The sequence below is a fragment of the Kogia breviceps genome, chromosome 7 (genome assembly GCF_026419965.1).
Source record: "Kogia breviceps isolate mKogBre1 chromosome 7, mKogBre1 haplotype 1, whole genome shotgun sequence".
NCBI classification, from domain to species: Eukaryota; Metazoa; Chordata; class Mammalia; order Artiodactyla; family Physeteridae; genus Kogia; species Kogia breviceps.
The window spans coordinates 113,735,736-113,763,234 of NC_081316.1; the positions used below are offsets into that span (position 1 = coordinate 113,735,736).

Consider the following 27,499-nt stretch of genomic DNA (forward strand, 5'->3'; position numbering starts at 1 on the left):
GGCCTTGGGGCCGAGGTGGAGGCTGCCTGGAAAGCTGGCCCCCGGGCCCGGGAGGTCTGACTGGAGTGCCTGCCTGTCTCCTTTTCTGTCTCCAGCTTTTATTTTCCCATCCCAGGGAAGAAGGAGCCATGCCTCCAGGGTGAGGCGGAGAGGATAGCCTCCAAGCTCTTTGGCAAGTACGTGAGGATGTGGGCTGGGTCCGGGTGCCGGCTAGGTGGAGGGAACCATGCTGGTGGACGTGGGTCAGGTGCAGCCTGTGAGGGAGGGGGAGGCCTCGGTGTGTATACGTAATGTGAGTCGGGGGTCTGACCCAGCTTCTGGCATGAAGATTAATCTCTTTCTCATCCCCACCCCGCCCTCACCTCGGCGCAGCTACTCCCGAGAACAGCCCGTCTTCCTGCAGCTTAAGGATTATTTCTGGGTCAAGACGCCGTCTGCCTACGAGCTGCCTTACGGGACCAAGGGGAGTGGTAAGTATCCGCCCGGTCAGGTGGGAACGGTGGCCTCACCTTGGCCACACAGCTTCTCGTGTTTTGCTGTCCGTGGTCCCAGCGCCCAGGTTCTCAGCCAGGCCTAGATGCTGGGGTCGGGGCAGGGAGGGTTGGCAGCCTTTGGAGAGCTGGCTGTCATCGTCAGCCCCTTCCGTTGCGGTTCTTTGGTAGAAGACCTGCTTCTCCGGGTTCTGGCCATCACCAGCTACTCTGTTCCAGAGAGCATTCAGAGGTAAGGAGACCCTCCTTCCCGCCCCAGTGGGAAACGGTCACGGTCCAGCACCTCCCAGTGAGCCTGCCTGTCTCCGGGGGAGGCGGGCATGCCAGTCTCCATGGCAACTGAGCCTGGGTATCAGGCTGCTGGAGTGGGCAGAGGCTGCTGAGGGTGTTGCCGTGGTAACAGGCAGGCCTGGGCAGCAGTGGGGGGCTCCGAGATGGGGTTTCTTCTCGGCAACCCCCAGGCATCTTCCCTCCTCCCCTGCCTCTCCCGTGCTCTGCTCAGTTTCCTCGCCCTTGAAAGCCCAGGGCTGCAGGGTCGGCATAATGCCTGGTCCGTGGGGGCCAGGGGCTGAGGGGGCCTGGGCAGACCGGGACAGGAGAGTGAAGCGGGGCAGGAGCAGGGGCTCCTTCTGGGTCTTACCACCCCGTTCCCGTGGCAGCCTCAAGTGCCGCCGCTGCGTGGTGGTGGGGAACGGGCACCGGCTGCGCAACAGCTCGCTGGGAGAGGCCATCAACAAGTACGACGTGGTCATCAGGTCTGTATGACCGCCCTTCCCACTTCCGTTTGGGGGCGACGGTAAACAGACCCAGCGGGGCTCTAGGTGACGGGCATCCTCCCCCCTGCCTCCCAGGCTAAACAGCGCGCCGGTGGCTGGCTACGAGCAGGACGTGGGCTCCAAGACCACCATGCGTCTCTTCTACCCCGAATCCGCCCACTTCAACCCCAAAGTGGAGGACAACCCAGACACACTCCTCGTCATGGTAGCTTTCAAGGCCATGGACTTCCACTGGATTGAGAGCATCCTGAGTGATAAGAAGCGCGTAAGTGGAGAGACTGGCGGGGGTGAGGTCGCAGCCTGGGGATGGGGACGCCGCCCGGGTCAGGCCCTGCCGCTCTCCATCACGTGTGCCCCACGGTCCTCAGGAGCCAGTGAGGGGAAGGCGTGAGCTCAGTGTTCGACTGCAGGAGTCAGACAGCAGCAGCAAAGGGCACCCTAAGCTCGAGGCTGCTGGGGACAGAGACGCTGCCAAAATACGTTTGCCGCTAAGAAGCCTGGCTGCAGAGGGACCAGCTGGTAGTAATCCCCGGGTGGAGGCAGGTTAGAACAGTCGAGATCGCTGTCCTGCTAGGTGGGCTCCAGAAAGTCCGCTCTGTCTCTTTGCCGTCCGGTTGACAGCTGAACCGTCCAACTGTCCATTTGTCGCCACGTGTTTAGGTAGCCCCTTCTACCTGCATGGCTGTGCTCGGAAGTGGGCAACGGTTGGAGCCCATACTCGACACACCATGTCACCTGGCCTCCCCTGGGGGGGTGCCTCCTCCTCTCTTCTGGTCTCCTCTCCCACCTCTGGTGTAGGCCTCCACGTCCCTCCCCTCACCCCGCACCCCCGAGGGCCTGTGCCCTGGAGAAGCCCCTCCCCACCTCCCTGTCTCAACCCAGTGGCTCTCTCCCTCCCAACCCCACCCGCCTAGGTGCGAAAGGGCTTCTGGAAACAGCCTCCCCTCATCTGGGACGTCAACCCCAAACAGATTCGGATTCTCAACCCCTTCTTCATGGAGATTGCAGCTGACAAACTGCTGAGCCTGCCGATACAGCAGCCCTACAAGATTAAGCAGGTGATGATGGACTGCGGACGCACGGGAAGCCAGAGGGTTGGGGTTCTCTGTGGGAAGTAGGAAGGGACTTCCTAGAGGCTCCAGAAGGCCAGGGAGGACCCCAGGCGAGGGGAAAACAATAGCAGAGACTGCAGCACGCATCTGAATAACACACAGCCCCCAGGCACACACCTGTAATCAGAGGCAGCTATTCTGGCTTTTACAACGAGGGAGGGCACACACTCTTGAGATGCTCTGGGGCATCTCCAAAATGGGGAGTCAGGGAAGGGTGTTTTTAGGGCTTGGGGGCTAGAGGTAGAGGATGGCTTTGGCAGGCGCTGATCAGAATCTACACTGGGGATTTGCTGGGACAGTCAGTTGTCTTCTTTTTTTTTTGGCGGGGAGTGGGGGGGGGCACGGGCCGCACGGCTTGTGGGATTTCAGTTCCCCGACCAGGGATTGAACACGCACCCCCGGCAGTAAAAGCGTGGAGTCCTAACCACTGGACCGCCAGGGAAGGACCAACAGTCAGTAATCTTATGTTTAGGATATGGAGCCCAGCCTGAGCCCTGTGCTTATTACTATTTGATCACTTCATCTGTGATGCAGTCTTGGAGCATATTGGTCTAAAGGAGTTAAAAGGGGGCTTCCCTGGTGGCGCAGTGGTTGAGAGTCCGCCTGCCGATGCAGGAGACACGGGTTCGTTCCCTGGTCCGGGAAGATCCCACGTGCCGCGGAGCGGCTGGGCCCGTGAGCCATGGCCGCTGCGCCTGCGCGTCCGGAGCCTGTGCTCCGCAACGGGAGAGGCCACAGCAGTGAGAGGCCCTCATACAGCAAAAAAATAAAAAATAAAAAAATAAAGGAGTTAAAAGAATTTGAGGGCGCAGTTGGTCCTGCATATCATGGTTTGGTAGGGGGGACAGTTTGGGAAGTCAGGGTGCAGTTTGCAAGTTCTGGCTTTGGTTTTGGCTCGCAGCACCCTCCCTAGTGGTCTTCTGCTGGTGGGCTTTGGCGCACTGGGTAGCTCTTCAAGCAGGTATTTCCACCGGATCTTTGAGCCCTCAGAGAGGCTGTGTGGGGTAGGAGACTCACGGGACTCGCGGTGCTACCTGCTGTATGGCCTTGGGCCAGTCCGCCACTCAAAGCCTTTGTTTTCTTATCTGTGGGTTGGGGAAAATAAGAGTACTGACCTTTGAAAGGCATTCTAGAATTTAAAAAATAATTACATAATGTGCTTATCACGGAGATTGGCACGCCGTGAATGCTCGATAAATATTTGCCAAGTTCTGAATAAATGATTTTATTTCTTTTCTTTTTTTTTTTTTCTGCCGCGCTGCATGGCTTGCGGGAATCTCAGTTCCCTAACCAGGCAGGGATTGAACCTGGGCCACGGCAGTGAAAGACCGGAATCCTAACCACTTGGCCACCAGGGAGCTCCCCATGATTTTATTCTTTACTGAATATCTACTACGATTCAGCTTCCTATGTCGAGTGCCTGCTTTTGTGGCTGCTCGGTGCCAGGCCCCAAGTTTGCATGCTTGGGGAATAAGACATGCTCTCTGCCCTAAGGAAACTCGGTCTAGAGGAATAAACATTCCGGATGCAGCCTGGGATGGGTTGTTCCGAGTGCTGCGGGGGGCCTCAGAGGAGGGGCGGGACTCCGCTTGGGGCTGTCTGGAGGTGGTGCCACCAGAAGAGGTGGGACTGGAGCTGGGCCCTAAGGGGTCATGGGGCCCATCAAGCAGAGAAATGGGGAAAGGTATTTCATTTGGCAAGACCAAACAACGCCCCTGGCACTGAGTTCTAGTGCACATGGAGTTGGCTGGGGGGCAGCAAAGAGGAGTTTTATGGCCCTGATGGCAGAGGGTGAAGGCTGGAGAGGGAAGCCAGAGATGAGGAACAGAACCCAGCTCCTGGCAGGAGGAAGAGGGAGAGGAAGGGATGGACTGTAGTTTCCTGTCACTGCCTAACAGATTACCCCAGTTTAGAGACTTAAAACAACACCCATGTATTGGCCTATAGTTCTGGAGGTCAGATGTCCAGTACAGCATGGCTGGATTCTCTGCGTAGGGTATACAAGGCTGAAATCCAGTTGGCAGCTGGGCTGCGTTCTTGTCTGGAGGCTCAGGGGGTGAAATTGGCTTCCAAGTTCATTCTTGTTGTTGGAAGAATTTGGCTCCTTGTGGTTGCAGGACCGCGGTCCCCATTTCCTGGCTGGTTTTCAGCCTAGGGGTGGTACCCTCAGCACGTAAGAGCTGCCTGCGTACCTTGCTGTCCGGTCCCCTCCATCTTCAGGCCAGCAACGCATGATAAATCCTTCTTGTGCTTCACATCTCACACTTCCTCCACGCTGACCTCTAGACCCAGATATAAAAGCTCATGAGATTAGGTCAAGCCCACCAGGACTATCTGTTTTACAGTCGACTGTGCTGTATTAAGCAATAGAATGCAATGTAATATATCTCATCATACTCATAGGTTACACACACTCTCAAGGGCAAGGGGTCCTTGGGCTTCATCTTAGAATTCTTCTGCTACAGCATTTCTTTTAAGGTGAAATTGAGAGATTTCTGACAATTGTAGGTTTCCAGCACAGCTGGGTGGATGGTAGTGTTTAACAATTACAGGAATACACGGGGAGAGAAGAGTTTGCTAGAAGGTGATGCATGTGTGGTTTGGCAGAGGTCTGAACTGGATGAGATAACACAGTGGCAGTGAAAGCAACAGGGCTGAAGCGGAAGGCCGGAAGGCGGGAAGGCCGGGGCAGGCAGTGACATGAAAGGATAGGAGAGCTCAGAAAGGGAAGCCGGGGAGCACCTGGCCTTAGGAGATCTGACAAGGTCTGGGGAGTGGGAGGCAGGTCATCCGTGCTGAGGAAGGCTCTTTGTGAGGTTAGACTATCAGGTGGCCCATCCCCGCGGATGGCTCAGGGGTGGAGAAGGTGAGGTCCTCATAGCAGCCCCTATGGTAGGGGGTGGGGGAGGTACTGCTGTCCCCACTTTATGGGAGGGAGAGCCCACCCTCATGAAGGGCACACAGCCCGGAAATGTGAGAGCCTCGGGGCCTCCAGGAGAGGTGAGGTCCTCCAAGATCTGGAGAGCAGAACCTTTCCACTCCTTGAGTGAGTTGTTTAACGGTTGTAAGCCTCAGTTCCCCATCTGGAAAATGGGGCTAATGATACTGTCTACCTCAAAGTGTTTTTGTGAGGACTGGATGAGGGGACACATGGGGTGAAATACTTAGTGTCTGGCACATAGCAGGTGCTCCGAAAATCATAGATGTTATCATTACTATCATTTTTGTCATCTTGATTGCCATCTTCATCCCCAAAGGCCCAAACCCTCCCCAGACGTGTTGAGCTATAGTCTGCAGTATGGTAGCCACGAGCCACGTGTGGCTTTTTTGTGTGTTTTTTTGGCTGCGATGCACGGCTTGCAGGATCTTCGTTCACCGACCAGGGATCAAACCTGAGCCGTCGGCAGTGAGAACACGGAGTCCTAACCACTGGACCACCAGGGAATTCCCCACATGTGGCTATTTAAATTTTAATTAAAATTGAATAAAATAGCAAGTTCAGTTCCTTAGCTGCATGAGCCCCTGTATGGTTCGTGGCTGCCATATAGGACAGCACAGATGAAGAACATTTCCATGATACTAGAAGGTTCTGTTGCAGAACGCTGGCCTAGAGGTGCCGAAAGAAGCAGGCTCCCTCTAATACCTTCCGCACGCTTTGTCCCTCAGAAGCCCACCACAGGGCTGTTGGCCATCACCCTGGCCCTCCACCTCTGTGACACGGTGCATATTGCTGGCTTCGGCTACCCAGACGCCCACCACAAGAAGCAGTCCATTCACTACTATGAGTATATCACACTCAAGTCCATGGTGGTAAGTGGTCCCTGCTGGTGAACTGGGTGGGGCAGACCAGCCTGGGGACACTGAGTGAGTGAGGGTGGTCCCAGAGATAGCCCACCGTGAGATCACACAGAGAGTCAGAACCGGAACCAAGGCATCTGGACTCCCAGGCCAGCGTCGCCTGTATTCTGTCGTCCTTCCGAGAGCCGGCATGGGGAACGGAGCTCCCGGGGTGTGGGCTTACGGGGAGGGCCAGGGAGCTGCCTAGGAGTTCCTCAGTTGGCTTCCTTGGCTGTCTCCACAGTGGTCAGGTCACAATGTCTCCCAAGAGGCCCTGGCCATCAAGCGGATGCTGGAAATCGGAGCCGTCAAGAACCTCACGTACTTCTGACCGGGCAGGAGCCGTACCCATCCGTCTGCTTGCCCTGCCGAGTGCCCCCATCCATGGCTGTGGGGGGTGCCAGCTTGGACTCACCCTCCCCTGTGTGGGGAGGAGGCCAGGTCTGAGACGAGGCTGTGTCCCTGGCTGCTCTGGTGGAGGCCAGATCGAGGCAGGGTGGCGGCCCTGAGGCAGTAGGAGCCTGGCCAAGGCACGGGGCTTGTTGCTGTGGCATCCGCTCTCTGCCAGCGCCGGGAGATTATTTAACGGGCTATTTAATTAAGGGGTAGGAACATGCTGTGGGCTGGCCCCATGGCATCCGGAAAAGGGGGCATATTACAGTGTTCTGCTCACTTTTTACACAAAAGTGATGGACCCACTATGGCCTAGACCCAGAGCAGGCCCCCAGGAGGGCGAGGCGTCTGGAGTGGGCGGTGCCCAGAGTGGGTGGTGCCCTCCAGAGAAGGGCTGCTCCCTCCCAGCAGGCATGGGAAGAGCACTGGCACAGGGGTTCCGTGGAGGAGAGGACCTAAAAGGGGTTTCAGACTTATTAAACTATTTTTCCTAAAACAGAAGCAGCTGTGATACCCTGTGTCCTTTCAGAGTGAAGAAGACACGGATGCGTAGTGGGCCGCCACAGCAGTGGGTCCCTCTCCCGCCAGTGGACAGGCTTGTTAAAGACCCACTGAGACCCAGAGTGGGCCAGGGTCATTCAGGAAATAATTATTTACTGAGTACAGTGCTTGGTGGGTGCCAAGTCGTGCTTTGTCACCCTGGCGTAGCAGGCAAGCAAGTGGTGCCCCAAGCAGCCCTCTCTGCTGGACATCGAGCCTGGCATCCGCATCCTGGTTTACTTTCCAGAGGTAGGGAGGGGCAGGAGGATGCCAGGTGGAGTGGTAGCACCCTCTTCCACCTCCCTTCCTCTCCCTCACCAGCCTTTTTTCCAAAACCTCATTCTGGGAGGTGTGTGTTTGAGGACAGGCGTGGAGACAGACAAAGAAAGCCAAGTTTCCCTTCTCGGATGAAGTGGGAATCATAAAATGGGAGTTTACAGAAAGTCCTGCCAGTGGCCCAGGCAGCCAGAATTGGGATGGGCAGGGCATGGGGGCCGTCTGAGGGCTTGGCAAGGCCTGTCAGCCAGTCGCCGAGCCACGGGATGAAATGCTTTTGCCCTCGCCCAGTCTCTAGAATCGATACAGCCCTGCTGTTTGCCTGTCTCTACCCCGCTTTGTTCCTCATCTCCCCAGGCCCTGCTTAGCTGCCAAGTGGGCTTCCTGCCACTCTCACAGCTGTTCCTTTACATCTGGAGCCAGGAGGGAGAGCTGGACCTCCCCCAGAGGGAAGGGACTCACAGCTGTGTTCCTGGCTTTCTTGGAAAGAGTTGAAGCCTTGAGGTTTTGAGACAGCAAGGCTGGGACAGGACAGATAAAGAGGGCAGAGATTTGGGAGCAACAGAGGACCATTGCAATGGATGGACAGAAGCCTGGCAGAACCCTTTTGCTAGCTGCTCTCCCTCCAGGGGAGACAGGGAATTCTGAAAGCAAATTGGGCTGCAGCCCCGAGCCCCCTCCCCTCTCCACCACACAGGCCAGCTTCGTCCCCCAGGCTTTGTCCTGGGGGGCCTTGCTGACTCCAGCAGGTGTCACAGGCGTGAGTGTGTTCGGGAATCTCAGCTCTGCTGATTCCTGATGCTTCTCCAGCTGCTTCCCGTAAGGGTATGCATGGGAGTGTCCAGTTCCCCGTCCATTGAGAGTGCTGTCAGCACATATGATCCGGCTATCCCGGACTGAGGCCACTGCCTGTTACTGAATGTGCCTAAACTGGAGCCAGAATCCAAACTCATACCCCCCCCCCCGCCCCCTAAACTCCACACACACGCATGCAGACACAGGAGCGGTTTACATTCTTGCGTGAAGCCTGTGATACTACATGCAGACATAATCACATCCACACATGAGTGTGTATGGAGAGGGGGTGTATACTCCCCAGACTGGCCATTGTTCCCTGGGAGGTGTGCATTCTCCAGGGTGCCCCAGTCTAGGTGGATGGAGGCAGCATCGCCCAGCTAAGGAGCAGGCAGTGGAGCTTTGATGTGAACTTGCTGGATGGGGTTCTTTGGCGGTCTGAGAAAGGAACTTTCATTCTTCAGTTAGCCCGACCGATGTGAATGAACCGCCTGCCAGCCAGCCTGTCTGGTCGTGATTAAACCGTGCTCCGAAAAGGAGGCAGGCGGGGAAGCAGGGCACAGCAGAGGGAAGGCACTTGGGTGCAAGTCCACAAATCCGGGTCCTCCACCTGGCTCTGTCACTTAATTTTGGACGACCCTGGGCTGATCACTTCTCCACGTCTGTGCTCCAATTCCTACATCCCTTGAAACAAGAGGGAGGGTCCAGCCAATGAGGACCACCTATGCCGGAATTATCTGGGCATAATCTAAGAATGGAGATTCTCGGGTTTTACCCAGGCCGCTGCGGGTACGGCCCAGGAATCTGGAATTCTAACAAGCACCCGCAACCACTGCTCCGGTCGTCTAGACTACAGGATGATCTCACCAGCCTCTTCCGACTCAACGGTCTGCGTGCACAGCCCAGCCTAATCCCCGGAGCCCTTGAGCAGCGTTAATTAGGCGCACGCGCGGTTTTCTTCGGCGGCCGGGGGCGGAGGCCGGGACGCGCATGCGTCATCCGCCCCCCAACCTCCCACCCCCACCCGCCCCGCCCAGAGCGGCGCTCTAGCGCTGTGGGGAACTCTCGGCACGCTGAGAGGCTGGCGCCTCCCTGGCAACCGGTTCCGGGCCTGGCAACGGCCGCTGAGGCCTCGCCCGTCTGCCCGGTTTGCAGCGGAGCTGCGTTTTTCCCAGCGGGGGTCTCCCTGGGCTCGTCTGAGCGCCCGCTGGGCCTCGGTCACGTGACTTACGTTGCCGTCACCGCAGGGGCAGGGGTGAAACAGACTAGGACTGGGAGGGAGCGGGGGATATCTGCTCCATGCAGTGTAGACTGTGAGGTCCGTCTCTCCACAGAGGCCCGGAGAAGAGGCGGGACTCGTAGCTGGGCAAGACAGAGTTTAGGTCTTTATCTAGCCCAGGAACACATTGAAATGATGTTCTATATTCACATCAAGTGGCGTGTCTTAATTTTGAACACTTCGGGTTTTATTTACACTTTCCGAGGACATGAATACGTCCAATACATCCATCCCACAGACTGGCCAGCCTGCGAAAAGTTTGAACTCGGAAGCAGTTCTGTCCGTGAGGCAGTTAGGTGTAAGCGCGTACGTACACAAGCGTGCTCTGCCACGTAATCTGTAAAACAGTGATTACGCATGCCTGTCTCACAATGAAGTTTTAAGGATCTAGTGGGAATATGTCTGGAAGAACATTGTGTAGACTGTAAAGTATGACATAAATATTAGATTGGAAAGCTACCTTGCATAATGGAAAATACCGGGAAGCATGTGGAACAACTGAGGTCCGTCTGAAGGGCCAAACGTATGCCCAGGTACGGCTAATTACAGAAATGTCTTTGTCTTCAAGTCACCCACAAGCTAAGGAGAGGAAGGTTAAGAAGACATTGGTGAGAGGACTCAAATGCAGGCTTTGCAGAATCCAACAAAGAACTGTGAGTTCAAACTTCTCTCTGGCAGTGGCTTTCAAGTTGAAGTCAGATGCTCTCAGGGGTCTTTGGAGAAAGGGGTTTCTTGGGTGGCATTATCTGTTTCCATGGCATGCAGCACACCAGGGTAGGTTCCTAAACTAAGGTTGAGAAGTACATCTTCAGAGTTTGGTAAGCTCTCCCCTAAACCATCTGACCGTTTTGATGTCTTAATTATAGCTTCAGAAAACTATTTGTTGTTAGTTTTGAGCATTTCCATGGTTTTGTACCAGACGTGGTTCCAGGAAATCTTTCCAACTTAAAAGTTTGAGGAGGGATCTGTGTGTGTGTGTGTGTGTGTGTATGTCACTAGGTATAGCCTGTTTTCCTGTCCAGTTCTTCCTCAGTGACCTTCCCTCTCTTGTTAGAGTTTGTGGAGATCCTGCACCGGGAAATGAAGCGGAGAGATGAACCTTGGGTCTCATTAAATGTCAGATTTGGGGGGAGCCCAAATGTATTGGAGGGCTCCACCTCTTAAAGTAAAGGGATTGCTGGGAGCAGGTTGGGGAGACCACAGTCCTGTCTAGGAGGGTCAGCACAGAGGATCTGACAAAAGGTTTCAGGGAAAACTGAACTTTGGGAGCCAGATTTCAGGTTCCCGGGGAAGACCAGTTGAAAGTACTGCACCCCTCAACGGAGGCGCTGTTTCCTCTGGAGAATCTTGCAAGACTGGGAGGGTGGAGCTGGCAGAGGGAATGAGAGAAATCACCCCAGGGGAATCAAAGTTGGAATCACTGAACTAAGCTGTTCCAGAACCGTCTGTTGTTCTGAGGTTTCCTAAAACACTGTTTATGTACACCACCAACTTTAACACTTAAGGAGTGTCTTCACTTGCTTAAAAATGTGTTTCTCTCCTGAGGAAAACTATCACAAGAGGACAAGTTACGGTCTGGTAGGGAGATTCTCTCCAGTTCTGTTCTTTTTCTCTGTAGATTTCTGTTCCGCTTGCAGCCCTGCATGGCAAGAGAGCTAGGGAAACTTTTAAATAAAACTCAGGAAACTCTCATCTGAAAATTCTGCTGTAGAAGTCCTGAATCCTTATCTGTATCACTTTATCTCTAATGCCTTCTTCATTCCGTATTTCTCCCGTTAGTGTCATGAATTTGTTCTCTAGTCCTTGGGCAGCAAGGCTGTGGCCCTTTAATTAATTTTTTACAAAGGTGGTGAAGGTGGTGTCTTGAGCTCAGTCCCCTTGAACTTTTCTTTGCCTAGTTGAGGGGGGATGAATCCATTCAGGGGGAATGAATCCCTAGATTCAGCTCCTATCCTGAGTAGCACTTTTCTTCTTGCATAACGGGGAGTAGATTTCAGAGAAGGTCTATTTAATACTACCCCACTTCTCCCTAAGAAGACCTGTTTCCTGAAACTTCACATACCTTGTTTTTGAGCATGAATACTTTAGATTCACCACAAAGAAGACAGCTATTAAGGAGCATTATATGAATGTTCTCGTAGCATTCCAAGATATTTCCAAGGGCCGTAGATTGAGAAGCAGTGGAAGGAGATTCCTTTGTGTGACCGGGGCTCCCTGATCAGTGAGCTCAAGGGAGGCTTTTGGCCCAGGGGTTGCAGCTGTTCCGGCCCTGTGGGTGGGCCGAGCCGGCTGATCCAGAGAGGAGCCCTGGGAACATGGAATGGCAGGCAGATATGGGCACCCGGGACGTAGACCAGAACTCCACAATGGATTCTGTGAATGGCATGTGTTCACAGAAGGCCTTTTAAAGATGAGGGCTGGGGTAGGCATGAAACCACAGGGCCTGTGGTCCGAAAGCTTTCAGTGTGTGTCCAAGACTTCGCCGATAAAGAGAAGGAGGAGATAGATCCAGGAAGAACAGCTGTTGGAGAGGGAAAGAGTGGATGGTCCTCTCCCTAAAACACAAATGGATTCATCCAGGAAAACAAATCCTTATTTGTTTTTTCCCAGTTTATGACCTAGTTAGGAAGATGGAAACATAGGGGGCTGGGGAAAAGATGATTAGAGCCTTACTGGGTGTAAGAAGTAACTGTCAGAGCAAGGGAATGTTTTATCAGTGACTCTGAGATCGCTTGTAGTTTCGATGCTGAAGCTGTAAATGGCCGGCCTGTGGTTACAGCTCCTAAAAACAGCTTCCATAAGGGGCTTCTAAAAGGCTTTTTTAAAGGGGAAGTAACGACAAGATTTAGTTGAGACGTCATCAGTTTATGTCTAAACATTCATGTTTCTTTAAGCAGGCACCCCAAGTGGTATTTTAAATAAAAATCTATATGCAAATTAGGATAGTTTTTATATATTTATACTTTTATTTTAATAAAGAGTTGATTTTATAGGAAAACTTACTAGAGAAGAAACTAATCACAGGACTCCTCCTCGTCTTTTTTTCTGGCACCATCATAAACCAGCACGATACCTGGGAAGGGCTGATGGGACTCCTGGAGTGTGTACCTGGCGATTTCAGTTCTCATCCCATAATAGCAAAGGCCACAGTGCCTCGTGTATGCCACCCCCATATAGGAAGCGAGAAGCGGAATTCCTGTTGGCTCCTTTCTCCTGTTCTGAGAAATCTCCCAAGGGCTGCTTCACATTTGCTGTTACTCCCCCCCTGTTCCTCTCCACTCCGGTAGCTCGAAGGCAGCTTCAAGGCCTATTCTTTTAGAGCACTGTTTCAGTAGTCTCTTTCAGAGATGGATTTGCTGTGGTGCTCTAGTGCTTTGTATGAGGCCATTTCCTGTTCCATGAAAGTGGAAGACGTGATGGAAATAACCCTGGCCTTTCCAGACTGATAGTGAGCCTGAGAGTCAGAAACCGGGCCCCCATCCAGTGACTCGGAGCCAGTAACGAATTGTACAGCTATCAGAAAACTGGATCCTGGCCTTGGGAAGGGTGGGGGTGATTTGATACACAGACGAACTTTCCCAGGGAGTTGTGGTCTTTCCGGGTCATTTGGGGGCTGGCGGTGGGGGATGCTAGTCCTGCTTTCCTACTGGAGCTGTGGCAGGCTCAGCCTGCCCCCGAGGGGGTCCCAGCTCATGGCCTTCAGCGTTGACCGTTTTCATCTTGCTCTAGGATGAAAGTGGCCTTGGGTTTGCACTGTAGGACGGAAACATTTCACAGAGGAAGTCATACGTTTAAATCTCATGCTGTCACTTGTTAGCTCTGTGACCTTGGGCTGGTCTTTTGGCTTTTTAAAGTTCACTCCCTCAACTGTAAAATGGTAATACTTGGTAGAATTGTGAGAATTAAATGATTACAAATGTGAAGCACTCATTTCAGTTAATTTGAAATCACCTACAGGGAAATTCAGGGCTTCCCACTGAATTTTTTTTTTTTTCAAACACTTCCCTTTACCAGCTTTTTTGTCCCCGCACTCCTACGTGAGAAGTAAATGGAGTCAGAGGGGTTGAAGGATGCACACCGCTCAGTCCAGCATCCTTCTCAGTGCCTCAATGGTCCAGAGGCCACCAGAGTCTACTGATTTCCCCTGTCTATGTTCATCTCTTTCACAAGGGCCTTACTTGTGATCTCCATCTCCTACCCTTTCGGCAATTCTTTGCTGTGTTTGTGCCTCGGGGAGAGCTCAGAGGGTGGGCCCCGTGTAGCTGAGTCTTGGCTGTGCAGCCCCCATCTTCCTTGATGTCCACATTCCCACCCTGGGAGTGTCTGAGGCTCCCAAGGGAGAAGAGGGTTCTGTTCTCCAGGAGATCAGATTTCTTCCCTGTTCTCCAGGTTATTCTGTGCCATAACCTTGGGTTCCAAGAAAGAATGGGTACCTCCTTCCTAAGTGCTGTGTGTGGCGGGGTGGGGGTGGGGGATGTGGGCAGGGGGTAAGGGGCAAGGTAGGCTGTGGTGAGGCTTAGGAGGTGGATTTCCCATCCACCTCCAAGGTGGGGAAGACTGGGAGAAATGAATGGACAGATCCTCTTAGGTCATCCTCTTCCTTATTCTAGCACACCAAGGCATTTGGCATCTGATCTTAGATCCTTACTCTTTTCTGGCAAAGGCAAAACGTATATATGGGAAGGAAGAAAACTTGTCAAGATTAAACTGGAGCCCGCAGGTATCTGTGCTGGGCCAGAAATGGTACCAGGAGCAGGATGTGGGCCTGGGATGTACACTTATATTTCTTTCTCATCAGTTTCTACTACCTCAGGCTTGGGTGCTGCAAAGGAAGATCTCTAAGGAAGTGGAGGGTTTTGAAGCAATAGGAAATATGGTGGAAGCAGAAACATCCTCTGGGTGGAGGCTCTGGGAAGGCTATGTATACCATCTGTGGGTTGGGGCCATCCAAGGCATCAGTGGAGGAAAGAGGGACAGACTTTTGTGATGAAGGTTCCCACGGGGGGTAAGCGCTCCCGGGGAAGGTTGGAGGAGAAGGGTCTAAATCTGAGGAGGAACCTCCAACCTTCGGGACAGTGTGGGTTCTCCAGAGTTCCATTTGAATCCTACTTGCAGAGATAGCATCCTAACTTGGCCCTGTTTATCCACCCCAGCCTGTCTGCCATCACCATGTCAAGCTTTCCACCCAAACAAAGCCATTCTTAGAACAGCATTTGAGTCAGAGTGTTGGGCTGCTTGGTGGCACAGGCTCTTTGAAGAGGGCCTCCTCCCCTGAACCCCCAACGGAGGGAGCTGCCCTTGCAGAATATGGCTGAGAGAAAGGCCTAGAAGGACCCCTGCAATGTGCAGTCTGACCCCTTTGCCCCTGAGCTGTATTTGGCATGAGTCGGGTGGTTGGTGAGGCCTGCTTTCGTGCACCCTCTGGGTTGGGCTCATCTGCAAGGAGAGGAGTCTGCCCATGGGTCCTATTGTCACCACGACCAGAGCTCTCCGCTGTCTGGGAAAACCAAATCAAAGCAGGGCAAGGAAGCCTGCGTTCCCGAAGCATCCCCTGAGCTCTTGGGGTCTTGCTGTGACTCTGCAGGAACAAAAGAATAGAACGCATCTGTTGGAGGAATGACCCCTAACATTTATTCTCAGGTGGCAGGCAGGAGTGAGGTGCAGATATGCTTTCTCTCTTGCCCCAGGAGCCTTACTGAGGACAGGACCGTGGTTCCTTGCGTGAATCTAGGCTCCGCTGAGCAGGTGAGTCTCATCACCTTAGAGGCCTGCCCCCTCGTCCCCTCAAACCCCACAAATCCTGGGACACAGTCTCTCCAACGGCTGTTTAAAGAACCCTGACCAGAGAAGCTCTCACCCTCCTTATATGGACTCCGAATGTGCAGAGGGGAGGAGGGGAGTACACGAAGCAGGGGTGCGTGGGGAGGCTCTGAGTCGCACAGCCTGGCAAGGGGTCCCGAGTGTCACGCTCCCCCCTCCTTCCCTCCCCCTCCCTCCCAGACACCAGTCTCTGATTGGGCCAGTCCCCCCTCAGAGTTGAGAGGCATCCAGTCCAAGGACAGAACTGTAAGAGTATGGACACAAAACACCGAACATACTGGGGGTGGGCTCCGGGCCAGTGTGGCAGCCAGGGCCGTTCTGGCTTCTCAGCCTCTGGGGTCTGGACTAGGAACGGCAGGGGCCGCTGGGGTCTCTGGGGCGGCTCGGTGCCGGCAAGCACTTGACCCCCCCGCTCCCCGGGGCCGTCCAGGAGCACAGGCACGGTGGGACTGGGGCGAGGGCTTGCGGGCAGCAAGGGGCAGAGCTCCTCCGAAGCCCGGAGCATGGACGGCAGTTTCATGAAAGCAGAGTTACAGCTGCCTCTGGAGCCTGTGGGAGGAGCAGGTAGAGGAGGGGCCGCCAGGAAAGGGCCGGGGGCCCGGGGCGGCCAGCACGGAGCACACTGCGCTCAGCCAGCGGCATCCTCTGACCGCGTCCCCACCTCCGCGCCCCCATGCCCTGCAGCTGGGCCCACCCCCGCATTGGTGCTTGCCCGGGGCTGCCAGGAGGGTGGTGGCCGAGGCCCTGGGGGCCGTCCTGGAGGCGGCTGCTTCCGGGGTCCTCCGCAAAGTCTCTGCAGAGCCAGGCCCAGCCCCCGCCCCTCCCCGGCCCGCCCGCCCGCCCGCCCTGGGTCCGGGATCCTCAGACGTGCGTCTGCATCCGCCGCTGCAGGGGCCGGCTGGGGTCGGAGTTCTGGGAAGAGGACTGGGAGTGGTGGGAGGAGGAGGCCGAGGCCTTGCTCGCCTTATCGAACTGCACGTAGCCGTCCTGCTTGCCGCTGCTGCTGACGCTGCTGTCACACTGCGTGTCCAGGAAGGAGCTGCTGTCGCTGAGCGAGCCCCGCTGGAACTCCCGCTCGCAGAGCTCGATGGATGAGCTGCCCGTGCCCAGCACGAACCTCTGCCCGTAGTCGTAGAGGCGGGCCTGGCCGCTCAGCGTGCTGTAGATGTTGGTGAAGGACATGCCCGTGGGCACTCGCTGCTTGCCCGCGGGGCGCAGGTCCGGCTGGCAGCCGGACAGCGAGATGGCGGGGGTCGAGTGGTGCTCCTTGAAGGTGTTGACGCTGTAGTAGCCATTGGTGGGGTCCTGGGGGGCCGGGGGGAGAGCGGAGTCACAGCACCGGACGGGAGCCAGTCCCGCCGTCCACGGGGAGGGCCAGGGACAGACAGGAGGAAGGGGACAGCGGGAGAGGTGTTGGGGGTGGCGGTCGGGAGGGTCAGCCTGGGCAGGATGCTGGCAGGTGTTCAAGCGGGGTCTCGACCGGTACGTTTTGTTATTTCAGGGCAGCTCAAGGCCGTGTGAAAACCAGGCTTTCATTGTTTTTTGTTTTAGTCTGGAGCTTGGAAACGTTATTAAAAATGTTATTGGTGAGGAGGTCGTGGGAGGGGAGAAGTGTGAGACCTCAACCTTAACTCTCTCACCTCCTTGGTGATGGGGCAAGAGAGCAGGTGCCTTTGTGGGGGACTGTCCTTTCTATCTGTGCCTGGAACTGGGGCCTGGGTCATCAGAGCTGAAGACCGGATGCCAGGCGTGTCGTAACCCGGGGCTCTTCTTACCTTCAGGTTCTGAAACTCCTTCTCCTCTTCTTTGAGCACCTCCAGCTGCTTCAGGACTGAGTCTTGCTGGAATTCACCCCGGTCCATCTACAACCCAGAAATCGCTGCTCAGTGGGTAGGAGGTGGGCTAATCGTCCACTTCCCCCAGGGAAAAGCCGCAGAAATGCACTCGAAAGATGCTTGCCACCTGTGGCTCCCCTCCCTGCCACCTCTCACTGCCTGGGCCCTGGAGGCAGGTGACAAGAGTCTGGAGGAGATTCCAGATCTCACTGTTGTTCTTGGACCCCTAGCCCCACCCCTCCTGAGAGCCGGAGACAGAGAGGTGGGTGGGTGCGGGGCAGGTCTCTTAGACCCACCGTCTTCCTTCCCGTGCGCTACAGTTATCTCCTCCAGAGATCTCGCTTTGATTCGGTTCAATTCAGTGAGCGTTTATTGACTTCAGGCCAGGCATTGTGCTCAGGGCCAGGCAAACAGGGGTCAGGAGACATTACAGAACAGCTGTGCTCATCAGGGAGCTGGGCCTGTAGATAAATAACTGCAGAACCTCTGGGCAGGGGTTGGGGGGCCCCCCCGCAGCTCCTCAGCGGCGCTAGGCTTCATGACGGCCTTGAGAAGGAATCAGTGAATAACTACCTCTGAGGTGCTGGCAACGAGGGCCTCACCTGCCATTCACAGCAAGGACTTAGATTATTTGAAGTTATCTTCCTGAACAGAGGCCAGAGAGCCTGGGGACAAGGATCCCTTCCTGTCTCTCTTTGGTTCTTCCGCACACCCAGTACAGAGCCTTACATACTGTGGTCATTGACCAAAATCCTTTTGGAGCGGAATCATATTTAATTGTGTTTTATTCATTCTTTGATTGGCCGGTGCCCCGCGTGGTACCTGCCATACAGTAGGACTGTCACTAATGTTATGTTTAGGTCAGATGAATGAATGAAGCGGCATGGCGCTAAATTACTGGAAATTAAAAAAATAATTAGACTTAAGGTGAAAAGTAAAGCGCACTTGGCACACAGTGGGGTTCTTAATGAACGTGAACAGCCACAGTGGTTCTTGTCCTGTGACACAGAATGTCCTTCCCGTGTATCCCTTCTGCACATGACAGGATCTGGGCCAGGTTCCCACCCACTCTCAGAACTGGGATGTGTCTTCTCCCTCGTGACTCACTTTCCTGATCTCTTTTTGGAGCCCCACAGAATCAGCCAGCGAGCTTCCATCCTGTCACTTCCCCACTAATGCTGCTTTTTTTTCATTTTCCAGTAAATGCTGTGGCTCTATCTGGATTGAGTTCTTCTCTTCCACCAGATTCAGCTTCTCAGCCCGCCTCTCCTCGGTGCTGGGGCTGTATCGGTGCCGGGGGTGAACGGAACGAAGGCCTCCCCACGGGGAGCCCTCAGCGGGTTCTTCTTATCTCCCACTCTTAACTGACGACTCAGTGACCCCTCCCCCCCTCCTCCCTGGGGGTCTGGACTGGAGAATGGTGTGGAAACAGTCAGAGGCAGGCAGAATATCCCAGTGGGAGGGAATGCAAGGTCCCCAGGGCATGAAGGACAGGCGTGGGTACTTCCACACTAGACTCAATAAATCGCATCCACAGAGACGTCCCTTCCTGCCCAGGTCTGGACTGTGGTCCCCTCCCTTGTAAGACTGACCGTTCAGCTGTGTCAGACACTACGTTAGGTCTGGGCGAAGTAGACATTTGTCCCTTTGCCTTTGAGGGACACTGGGATACTTGGGGAGGCTGACGTGTAATTAGAGAAATGCACTATGAAAGAGGAACGTGCAGAGTGTTTGGGGAGAACACCAGGAAGTGCACAGCTCTGCCAGGCATGGTGGGGCAAGTCTGGAAAATTGTGGAGGAGGTGACATTTGAGCTGACTCTCGAAGGAGAATGTGAAATTCAACAGGCCGAGGGAACAGCAGTGCAAAGCCTCCGAGGTACAAACGACTCGAGGGCTGGGAATAGCAAGTTCTCTGGGGGTGTCGGAGGGCTGGATGCATTTGGCAGGAACATGGGGCTGGATAGGCCAGAAGCCGCTCCCTGCTGAAGGGTCTTGATGACCCGCCTGGTGCTGGACTATCCAGTAGATCTGGAGCCACCGAGGGTCTTTAAGTAGGACGGTAACAGGATCAGATTTGCATCTTAGAAGGACCCTCTGTGGGGCTCTGGAGGGTGGAGAGTAAAGTGGTGAAAGATAAGAATGTAGGACCACTTGGCAGGATGCTGTCAGGGACCAGGGGAGCCGTGCTGAGGCCTGCACTGCCGAGTTATAGTGGAGAAGAGGCAGGGGCACAGCTTTGAAAAGATTTTGAAGTGGAATTGTCGGGACCTGAAAATCAACTGGATAGAAAAAGAGCAGCAGAGAAAACGTCAGTTCAATTCACTTAAACGTTGGTGAGCATCTGCCAGGGACCGTGGAAGGCTCTGGGGACACAGGGATGAGTAAGGCAGCTTGCTCACCATCTAGTGGAGACAGATAAGGAAACAGGTGATTTCACAGCAAAGCAAATAGCTACCGTTCCTTGAGCCCTCACTGTGTTCCGCTGGCTCCAGCCTCTTCAGGGGATCATCCACTGAGCCCTCACCCCGACCCCGTGTACCATGACCTTCATCCCATTTCCTAGAAGAGGAGACTGAAGCACAGAGAGGCCCGTGCTCTTGACCCACCTGCTTGCTGCTGCTACTCCAACATATTATAACCGTGACACAGTAGGCACCAGGGTTTTCTAGCAGAGTTTTCCAGGATTTTGTTTGGACAGATGGATGGGTGACGGTCCATCGATGGGGCTCAGGAGGAGAAGTGGCCTTGGGGTTGCTGGAGAAGTTATGAGTTTAAAGCAGTCCAGTTCCCAAAGAGGAGCCTATACTTGCTGCAGACTTCTGGGGAGATGGGGGGAGCAGGGCATGTACTGGATGTTGACAATATCTATGTGTGGAGGATTATACGTTATATGACAACATCTTATGGCAGTTATGCACAGCTTCTCTCCCACCTGGACGATGGGTGCCTTGAAAGCTGGGACTGCATCTTAGATGCCTTTGAGTCTCCGAGAACCCCGAGCACAATATAGTAGACACACAATAAATCTTGGTTGGCTGAGAACACGAGCACACTTCGTTTTATTGCGCTTCACAGATATTTCATTTTTTATAAATCCAAGCCTTGTGGCAACCCTGCAGAGGGCAAGTCTTTTGGCACCATTTTTCCAAAAGCGTCTGCTGCTTACTTTGTGTCTCTGTGTCACATCTTGGTAATTCTCGAGAATTTAAGACTTTGTCATTATTATCATCTTTGTTATGGGGATCTGTGATCAGTGATCCGTTTTTTGTTTTTTTTTTTTTCTTTTTGGCCACGCCGCACGGCATGTGGGATCCCATGCCCCCTGCAGTGGAAGCACGGAGTCTTAACCACTGGACCGCCAGGGAAGCCCCTGTGATCAGTGATCTTTGACGTTACTATTCACTGAAGGCTCAGATGATGGTTACCATTCTTTAACAATAACGTATTTTTAAATTAAGATATGTACCTTTTTAAAGACAAAATGCTATTGCGCACTTAATAGACTACAGTATATAGTATAAACATAACTTTTGCGTGTACTGGGAAAACAAACATTCCATGTGTCTAGCTTTACTGTGGTCTGGAACCCAACCCACAGTGTCTCCTAGGTCTGCCTGTAGGTGCCTGGCCTGTTATGGGGGGAGAAGCATATCTTGGCTGATGCTTTGCTTCTCGGGAGCATCTAGAGCACCAAGAAGCCTCTGGTTCTGGGAGCTTCAGGGCACAGAGGTCGGGGTGGGGCGGGGATAAGATGACATTCTCACCATCAGCTGCTTGATGGTGGGGTGTTCCTCAGCCTCCCGACCAGAGGCAGGCTCCTTGTGGACAATCTCCACCCGGATGTCATTCTTGGCTGACACGACACCTTTGAGATCTGGACATAAAATAGGAAAGTGTAGATGACAGAATCAGTTGTCATCTCGGGCATTAGGGCCTGAGATGTCAAGCTCTCCCCTCCCCTCCAGTTTACCCTCCAGCCCCTGAACTCAGCAGTTTCAGGGCCCACCTGGTAATAGAACCTGTCTGGACGTGCCATGGGCTGTTGGGACCTCAGAGTACTTTCTCTGCCGGCTCCTGGTTGCACCACCCTCAGCCTTTCCCTGCCGCGCCCGTGGCATGGGGGGGGGGGTCATTCCCAGCCATTCGGCCACCTGGTCACCCTACTAAATTCTCACCTCCTTCTAGAGGTCCTCCCTGACCTACTCTACCAGGCTCTGATCTCTCTGTTCAGAGAATCACACATCTGTTAGAAAGGACCTTGAGATCCCATGGTCAACCTCCCGCCCAAAGCAGAAACGTCCCTGCACTAGTGGTCCAGCTTCCGTAATGGAGAGCTTACGGCTTCTAGAGGAAGAAGCCGATTTATACCTGGAGAGCTCTGTGAGAAAACTCCTGCTGAAATGGGCTCCCCTATGATGTCCACTGAGCGGGTGGTGAGGGAGGGCCTGAGACCGCATCACTGGGGACCCTCAAGAGAGCAAGGCTGCTCAGCTTGGAGGGGAGGACACAGGCAACTTTCTTCCAACACGTGAAGGTTGCCAAGCAGAGGAGGGAGCAGGCTTACCCTGATTATTCTTTTTGTGCCTTACGCTCATAGAATGTCAGAGCCGCGTGGGGCCCTGAAAGTCACATCAGCCGACCCCTTGCTATTCCACAGGAGAGAACCGAGGCCTGGGGTGGCTGTGGCTTGCCCAGGGTCACGGGCTGGAAGAGGCAGCACCACAAGACAGTCTCTACTGTTCCCACCATCTCCACCATCCCATTTACCCTTCCACGTGTCTGTCTAGCACACGTAACTTCAGAGCTATGCCCAGGACGGAGACTCCAGGCACACACGGGTAAAGAGCACATCTCTGCAGCTCTATTTACAATCGCCAGGACATGGAAGCAACCGAAGTGTCTCCATCGACAGAGGAATGGATAAAGAAGATGTGGCACATATATACCATGGAATATTACTCAGCCATAGAAAGAAACGAAACTGAGTTATTTGTAGTGAGGTGGATGGACCTAGAGACCGTCATAGAGTGAAGCAAGTCAGAAAGAGAAAAACAAATACCGTATGCTAACACATATATATGGAATCTAAGGGGGAAAGAAAAGGTCACGGGGCTTCCCTGGTGGCGCAGTGGTTGAAAATCTGCCTGCTAATGCAGGGGACACGGGTTCGAGCCCTGGTCTGGGAAGATCCCACATGCCGTGGAGCGGCTGGGCCCGTGAGCCACAACTACTGAGCCTGTGCGTCTGGAGCCTGTGCTCAGCAACAAGAGAGGCCGCGATAATGAGAGGCCTGCGCCCTGCAATGAAAGTGGCCCCTGCTCGCCGCAACTGGAGAAAGCCCTCGCACAGAAACGAAGACCCAACACAGCAAAAGTAAGTAAGTTAATTAATAAACTTCTAACCCCAACATCTTCTTAAAAAAAAAAAAAAGGTCACGAAGAACCTAGGGGTAAGATGGGAATAAAGACACAGACCTACTAGAGCATGGACTTGAGGACACGGGAGGGGGAAGGGTAAGCTGGGACGAAGTGAGAGAGTGGCGTGGACGTATACACACTACCAAATGTAAAATAGATAGCTAGTGGGAAGCAGCCGCATGGCACAGGGAGATCAGCTCGGTGCTTTGTGACCACCTAGAGGGGTGGGATAGGGAGGGTGGGAGGGAGGGAGACGCAAGAGGGAAGAGATATGGGGATATATGTATATGTGTAACTGATTCACTTTGTTATAAAGCAGAAACTAACACCTTTGTAAAGCAATTATACTCCAAATAAATATGTTAAAAAAAAAAAAGAACGCATCAACACCAGCATTTTATGGCTAACGACTAAAAGACCTTTAGGAGTCCGCACAAAGCAATTCCCTGAACGCCTTTTTTTATTCCTGTGTGGGTGACCTGCTTTTCTGGTTCGATTAGCAGATCTTGGAGGGCAAAGATCAGCCCCCCCCACCCCCCCACCCCCAGATTTCAATACAGTTCTCGATGGGTGGATAGTGCTGTGTATGTTCAATCCGAGGTGCTAGCTGAGGGCCCTGCTGCATGAAGTTCACTTCGGTCCAGCTCAACAGCAGTGGAGCGCCCACTCCGCACCCGATGCCGAGCAAAGCGCTGCATGTGAAAAGATGCCGGAGACCCATCCCTGCCCCAGCAGCTCACAGCACGGGTAGGGCCCCTGCTCACTGAACTCCTGCTTACTTGCTCTCCGGGGCAGTCTAAGCCTGGCCTTTTTCTCTGTCCCCCTCCCTGAGCTCCCGGGTCTCCCTCCCGTACTTCTCTGGGAGCGGGCACAGCAGAAGGCCACAATGGTTGCCAGAAGGACGAGGAAGGCCACGCCAGCTCCTACGGCCACCCCGATGATGACGGCCACCGGCACAGCCTCTGCGGGAGAGAAGCAAGCGGGCTGATGAGGGAGCCGGGACAGCCCGCTCTCCCCCCGCATCTCACCCAGCTCCTCGGGCGCAGCCCCTGCCGAGCTGGGGCGCTCCTGGGAAAGGACACAGGGGCCTGGGCAGGCGCGGGCACAGTCCAGCGGGGGTCGGCTCGGGCGGGACACGGTGTGGCGGAGAGGGCGGGCAGGCCCGGGAAAGATGGCAGCAGTGGTGGGGGGAGAGAGGCAAGCGGACACAGGGAGGGGAGGGGAGCGTCGCAGGTGAGACGCAAGGCTGGTACTCTGAGCTCTCCGAGGTGATAAACCGGGAGAGTCGTTAGGTCCCGGCTTTTCTTTGGAAAATGACCCGGGTCACTGCCACCGTTCGTTCGCTTCGCTTTTTCTTTCCCTTCCCTCTCCCAGGTGCAGAGGGTGGACGGGGACAAGCAGCTTTTAGAGAGTTTTCAGGTCTGAGGCAGCTTCCCCTCAGGACCTGGGCATCACAGGTGGTTAATGGCCAGAGGCCACGTCTTAGGGGCCGGAGGGCAGGATCACAGCTCCCTACACCTCTTTCTTTTTTTTTTTTTTGGTCGCACTGCCTGGCAGGCACTTCCCCAACCAGGGGTAGAACCTGTGCCCCCTGCAGTGGAAGCGTGGAGTCCTAACTACTGGACGGCCAGGGAAGTCCTTCCCCCCACCTCTTTAAGGAGAGATGCCCAGTCCTGCTCTCTCCTCTCCTGCGCCTGTCCTCTGGGCAGGAATCCCGGCACCCCACCCCGCCAGAGAGGCACCTGGAACTCCAGCTAGGCAAAGCTTCACTCCCTGCTGACCTCCCGTAGTCTGTCTCCTGCCCTAGCCAAGTGGAGGTGGGGGTGGGGAGGGGGATGTTAGGCTGGGGTGGGCGCTCTCCCAGACAGTCCTGACCCTTCTGTGTCTGCAGAGGGGGCCTGAGCATATGATGTGGGGCCCTGAGTAGCCCATGGCAGGAGAGAACTAGAGAATGCAGGGGCAGGAGAGCTTAGGGCTCAGAGAGTCATCCAAGTCTCCCATTTATAGACAGAAACCTTGAGGTCCAGAGAAGTCGAGTGACTTGGTTAAGGACACACAGCTGCAGTAGAGCCAGTGCAAATCCACGTCTCCTCTTATCCGCCCCCCTCATCCTGCCCAGCTCCACACACTGCGTCCCACGGCATCCTACAAATCTCACAACTTCTGTACAGCCCAGAGCAACGTACTTTACCTCTCTCTCTATTTTCTTTATCGGTAAAATAGGATAATTACAAGTGCCTGCCTCAGGGGGGCGTCTGGGGTTTAGATGGGTGAATGCAGGCAGGTAAAGGCTGGCACAGAGCCTGGCACCCAAGCCGATCCAAGCCTTTGCCCTCGTGTCTGTGTGGGAAGGAGGACCGCAGCAGATGCGAGGATAGGAGAGTCCCTTTTTGAGACTCAGCTGCTGCCCCTACCCGCGTTCTCAGTGTGGATGACTGGGGACTCCAGGTATCTGTCCTGAGCTGGAAGTTAGCCTCTCGCCTCTCACGGTCGTTTTCTTTAAAGAGCAAAAGAAAGGAAGAACCCCGCAGACCCTGGCCCTTGGAGACGCTGCTGGGAGGGGGTGGGGTCCCTCTCCCGGAAGGAGCGCGTGTCCCACGGTGGGCAGTGCTGGCCGTCAGGCTGGGGCTTTCCTTCCAGCCCAGGACTGGCACACTGGCGCATTCATCACCTGCCAACTGGAGCCCGAGAGCCCCGTAGGGGGAGGCGACGGGGAGGAGGTGGGTGCGACAAACACTCGGGGACTGAAAATGGGAGGCGTTTGGGCTGGTCTCAACAGTCAGGGGTGAGACACTGGCCTTGACCTCGCCAGCCCTGCGAGCTCGCTCTGACAGTGACACGGCCCTGTCTCCAGGTTTGAATCCCTCTAGGAAAGGAAAGCCGCGTTGGAAGTTCGTTGCTTCTATGCCTTTGAATTTTACTGATTTGAGTTGAATTCAGTTTTGCCTAGATTCCTAGGGCATTTCCTTGGAAAACTTGGGTCTTGTCTCAGCTGAGCTCAGAGCCAAAGGATGACGGTGGAAGGGGAGTTGCGGTGGTAGCCATCTTATCTGGAGGACTGTCCTGAGTGGGTGGGCGGGGGACCCAGGGTGCAGGCACAGAAGAGATGGAGACAGGGCGACACCAGCTCAGCACCAGGAGTGGCCCTGAGGGGCGTCAGGGAGAACACAGCAGGAGTTGATACTGTGTGCCCGCCTTGAGCTGGCCTGTTGCTCTTTAAGGGGCTGTCCGCCCGGAGGGGAGGGGCTGAGCGGGACCCACCAGGGACTTGCTGAAGCTCCTTCTGGGCCCGTGTGGTGGGAGAACTAGGGCAGGGGCCCCACATCTTCGTCATGGCCTTTGTCGACCCTATAGGGTCTGGCTTGCCATGTCCTGATTCTCTTTTCTGGGTTTCTCCCTGGAGGTTGGGGGGGGCAGTTATCTCCTGTGGGGTCCCAAGAGACAGCAACTCAACCCAGGGAGCCTGGTGACCCCTTTGCTGCCCAGTCCCCGGGGAGAGAGGCACTGCCCAGCGGCCTCAGCCTGGTGGTGAGATGACAGGTCCACGGGGAATGCAGGAGTGCGGGTAGGAGCCAGCCAGCAGAAAGCACGGGGTCAGCATGGATCAGGGCAGGCCACAGCCGGGCCCGGCGGCCCAGGTGCTCTGGGAAGCGATGGCCAAGCTGGTGGTGATGGTGAGAAGTCAGGCGGGGTGAGCTGACCCCAGGGGGGAGGAGTCAGGGCTTCAGAAGGGGAGGGGTGGGAGGAAAGACGGGGAGGGGCAAGAGCCAGTGTCCTGGGCAGCCAGGAGCCTGCGGAGGCAGCGACCACGGAGACAGGTCTCCGGGGTCTCTAGACCCATGCTGCCTGGAGACCCTCTCCCTGCTGCTCTGACTGCACTAAAGCCTCAAGATGGGGGGAGGGCAGAGACGTTAGCGGCTGCTCTGGCCTCCCGACCCACACTTTGGGCTCCCTCCCCCACTAGCCCAGCAGTCCCTTCCCCCATCCCGGGGAGTCTCATGTCTCCTTCGTACCTGCTTCCAGCCCGGCTCCCGACTTCATTTCCGAACCTGTTTGGAAATAAAGCAAGCGTCCACAGCCAGGGCCTGGCTGGCCAGGGTGGGGTGGGACTGGGGGCGGGGGCGGCCCTCTGGAGGGTCTGGGGTGGTTGGGGGCTCCCTCCTGCATCATGTCTCCAGGATGCTCCACAGATCCGGGCTGGCCGAACTGAACCTGAACCTGGAGTTCGTTCAGACTGACTTAGAGACTCCAGATGGGTGGGACCAGAGAGAGAGGTCAAGGCTGGGGTGGGAGTTGGCTCTGAGGGGCGGGGTGGGGGGGGTGAGAACACTGAGGGGTGGGCAGAGGGGTGGGGCACTGAGGGGAAGACACGGAGGGAAAGCAACAGTGGACCGGGAGGGCTGGGATGATGTGTGGATGATATTATGCAAATTATGGGCAAAGCATTAGCAAAGCAGCACTTATTAGGGAAGAGGTGTTAGGAGCAATGCGTGATCCACAGGCAGCACTGCGGCCCCAGGGGCCCAGCTGAGACCACCTGCTTGGCTCAGACTCTCTTCCAAGGCCTGACAGCCTGTGGGTGGGCCTCCAGCTGGGAGGGGCCGGAGACTGCCAGGGCCGAGGCCCCCTGGACCGTTCCTGTCTGTCTTGGACTAGCCCCCCGCTGGCCAAGGGGCTAGCTAGATCTGCAGCCCATCTCAGGACCCGGTGTGCCACTGGCTGGCTGCCCCGCTTCTCTGGAATCCCCTCCACGCCCCTCTGAGGCTCCCCACCCTCCGAGCCTGAGTCCTTCTGCCCAGTGCTGCCCTGCTGGCTGGGGTCTCCTTCAGAGCACAGCGGTCCAAGTGTCTCCCGTGTGCCGGCGGGGAGCTGCAGGCAGCCTGAGGCCACACCCCCGCACACCAGGGATTGGACAGCTCAAGTGCC

General features: G+C 55.1%; 2 protein-coding genes and 1 long non-coding RNA gene across 27 annotated transcripts in view; 2 read left to right on the top strand and 1 right to left on the bottom strand.

Moving 5' to 3' along the window:
* Positions 1–7,110, top strand: part of ST3GAL4 (ST3 beta-galactoside alpha-2,3-sialyltransferase 4) — a 33,792-nt gene extending 26,682 nt beyond the window's left edge. For all 18 annotated transcript variants that reach the window (XM_059067857.2, XM_059067854.2, XM_067039293.1 and 15 more), the window contains 8 exons: positions 96–176; positions 373–470; positions 663–723; positions 1,151–1,246; positions 1,343–1,532; positions 2,182–2,325; positions 6,046–6,189; positions 6,461–7,110. In XM_059067857.2, the coding sequence (XP_058923840.1) occupies positions 96–176; positions 373–470; positions 663–723; positions 1,151–1,246; positions 1,343–1,532; positions 2,182–2,325; positions 6,046–6,189; positions 6,461–6,547 (901 nt within the window). In that variant the 3' untranslated portion in view covers positions 6,548–7,110. The remainder of the gene's footprint in view (positions 1–95; positions 177–372; positions 471–662; positions 724–1,150; positions 1,247–1,342; positions 1,533–2,181; positions 2,326–6,045; positions 6,190–6,460) is intronic.
* Positions 7,111–9,963: 2,853 nt separating this feature from the next.
* Positions 9,964–21,901, top strand: LOC136794537 (uncharacterized). Its single transcript, XR_010841501.1, has 3 exons — positions 9,964–10,152; positions 15,187–15,244; positions 21,814–21,901. It is a non-coding gene; the product is annotated as an uncharacterized lncRNA (long non-coding RNA).
* KIRREL3 (kirre like nephrin family adhesion molecule 3) overlaps positions 15,108–27,499 on the bottom strand; it is a 575,242-nt gene continuing 562,850 nt past the window's right edge. For 3 of the 8 annotated variants that reach the window (XM_067039263.1, XM_067039264.1, XM_067039267.1), the window contains 5 exons: positions 26,587–26,622; positions 23,353–23,535; positions 20,921–21,030; positions 17,095–17,181; positions 15,108–16,624 (listed from right to left, as the gene is read on the bottom strand). In XM_067039263.1, coding sequence (XP_066895364.1) covers positions 16,181–16,624; positions 17,095–17,181; positions 20,921–21,030; positions 23,353–23,535; positions 26,587–26,622 — 860 coding nt within the window. In that variant the 3' untranslated portion in view covers positions 15,108–16,180. Of the gene's footprint in view, positions 16,625–17,094; positions 17,182–20,181; positions 21,031–23,352; positions 23,536–26,586; positions 26,623–27,499 lie in introns of those variants that run through there. The other 5 variants (XM_067039270.1, XM_067039271.1, XM_067039266.1 and 2 more) reach the window with 4 other exon arrangements.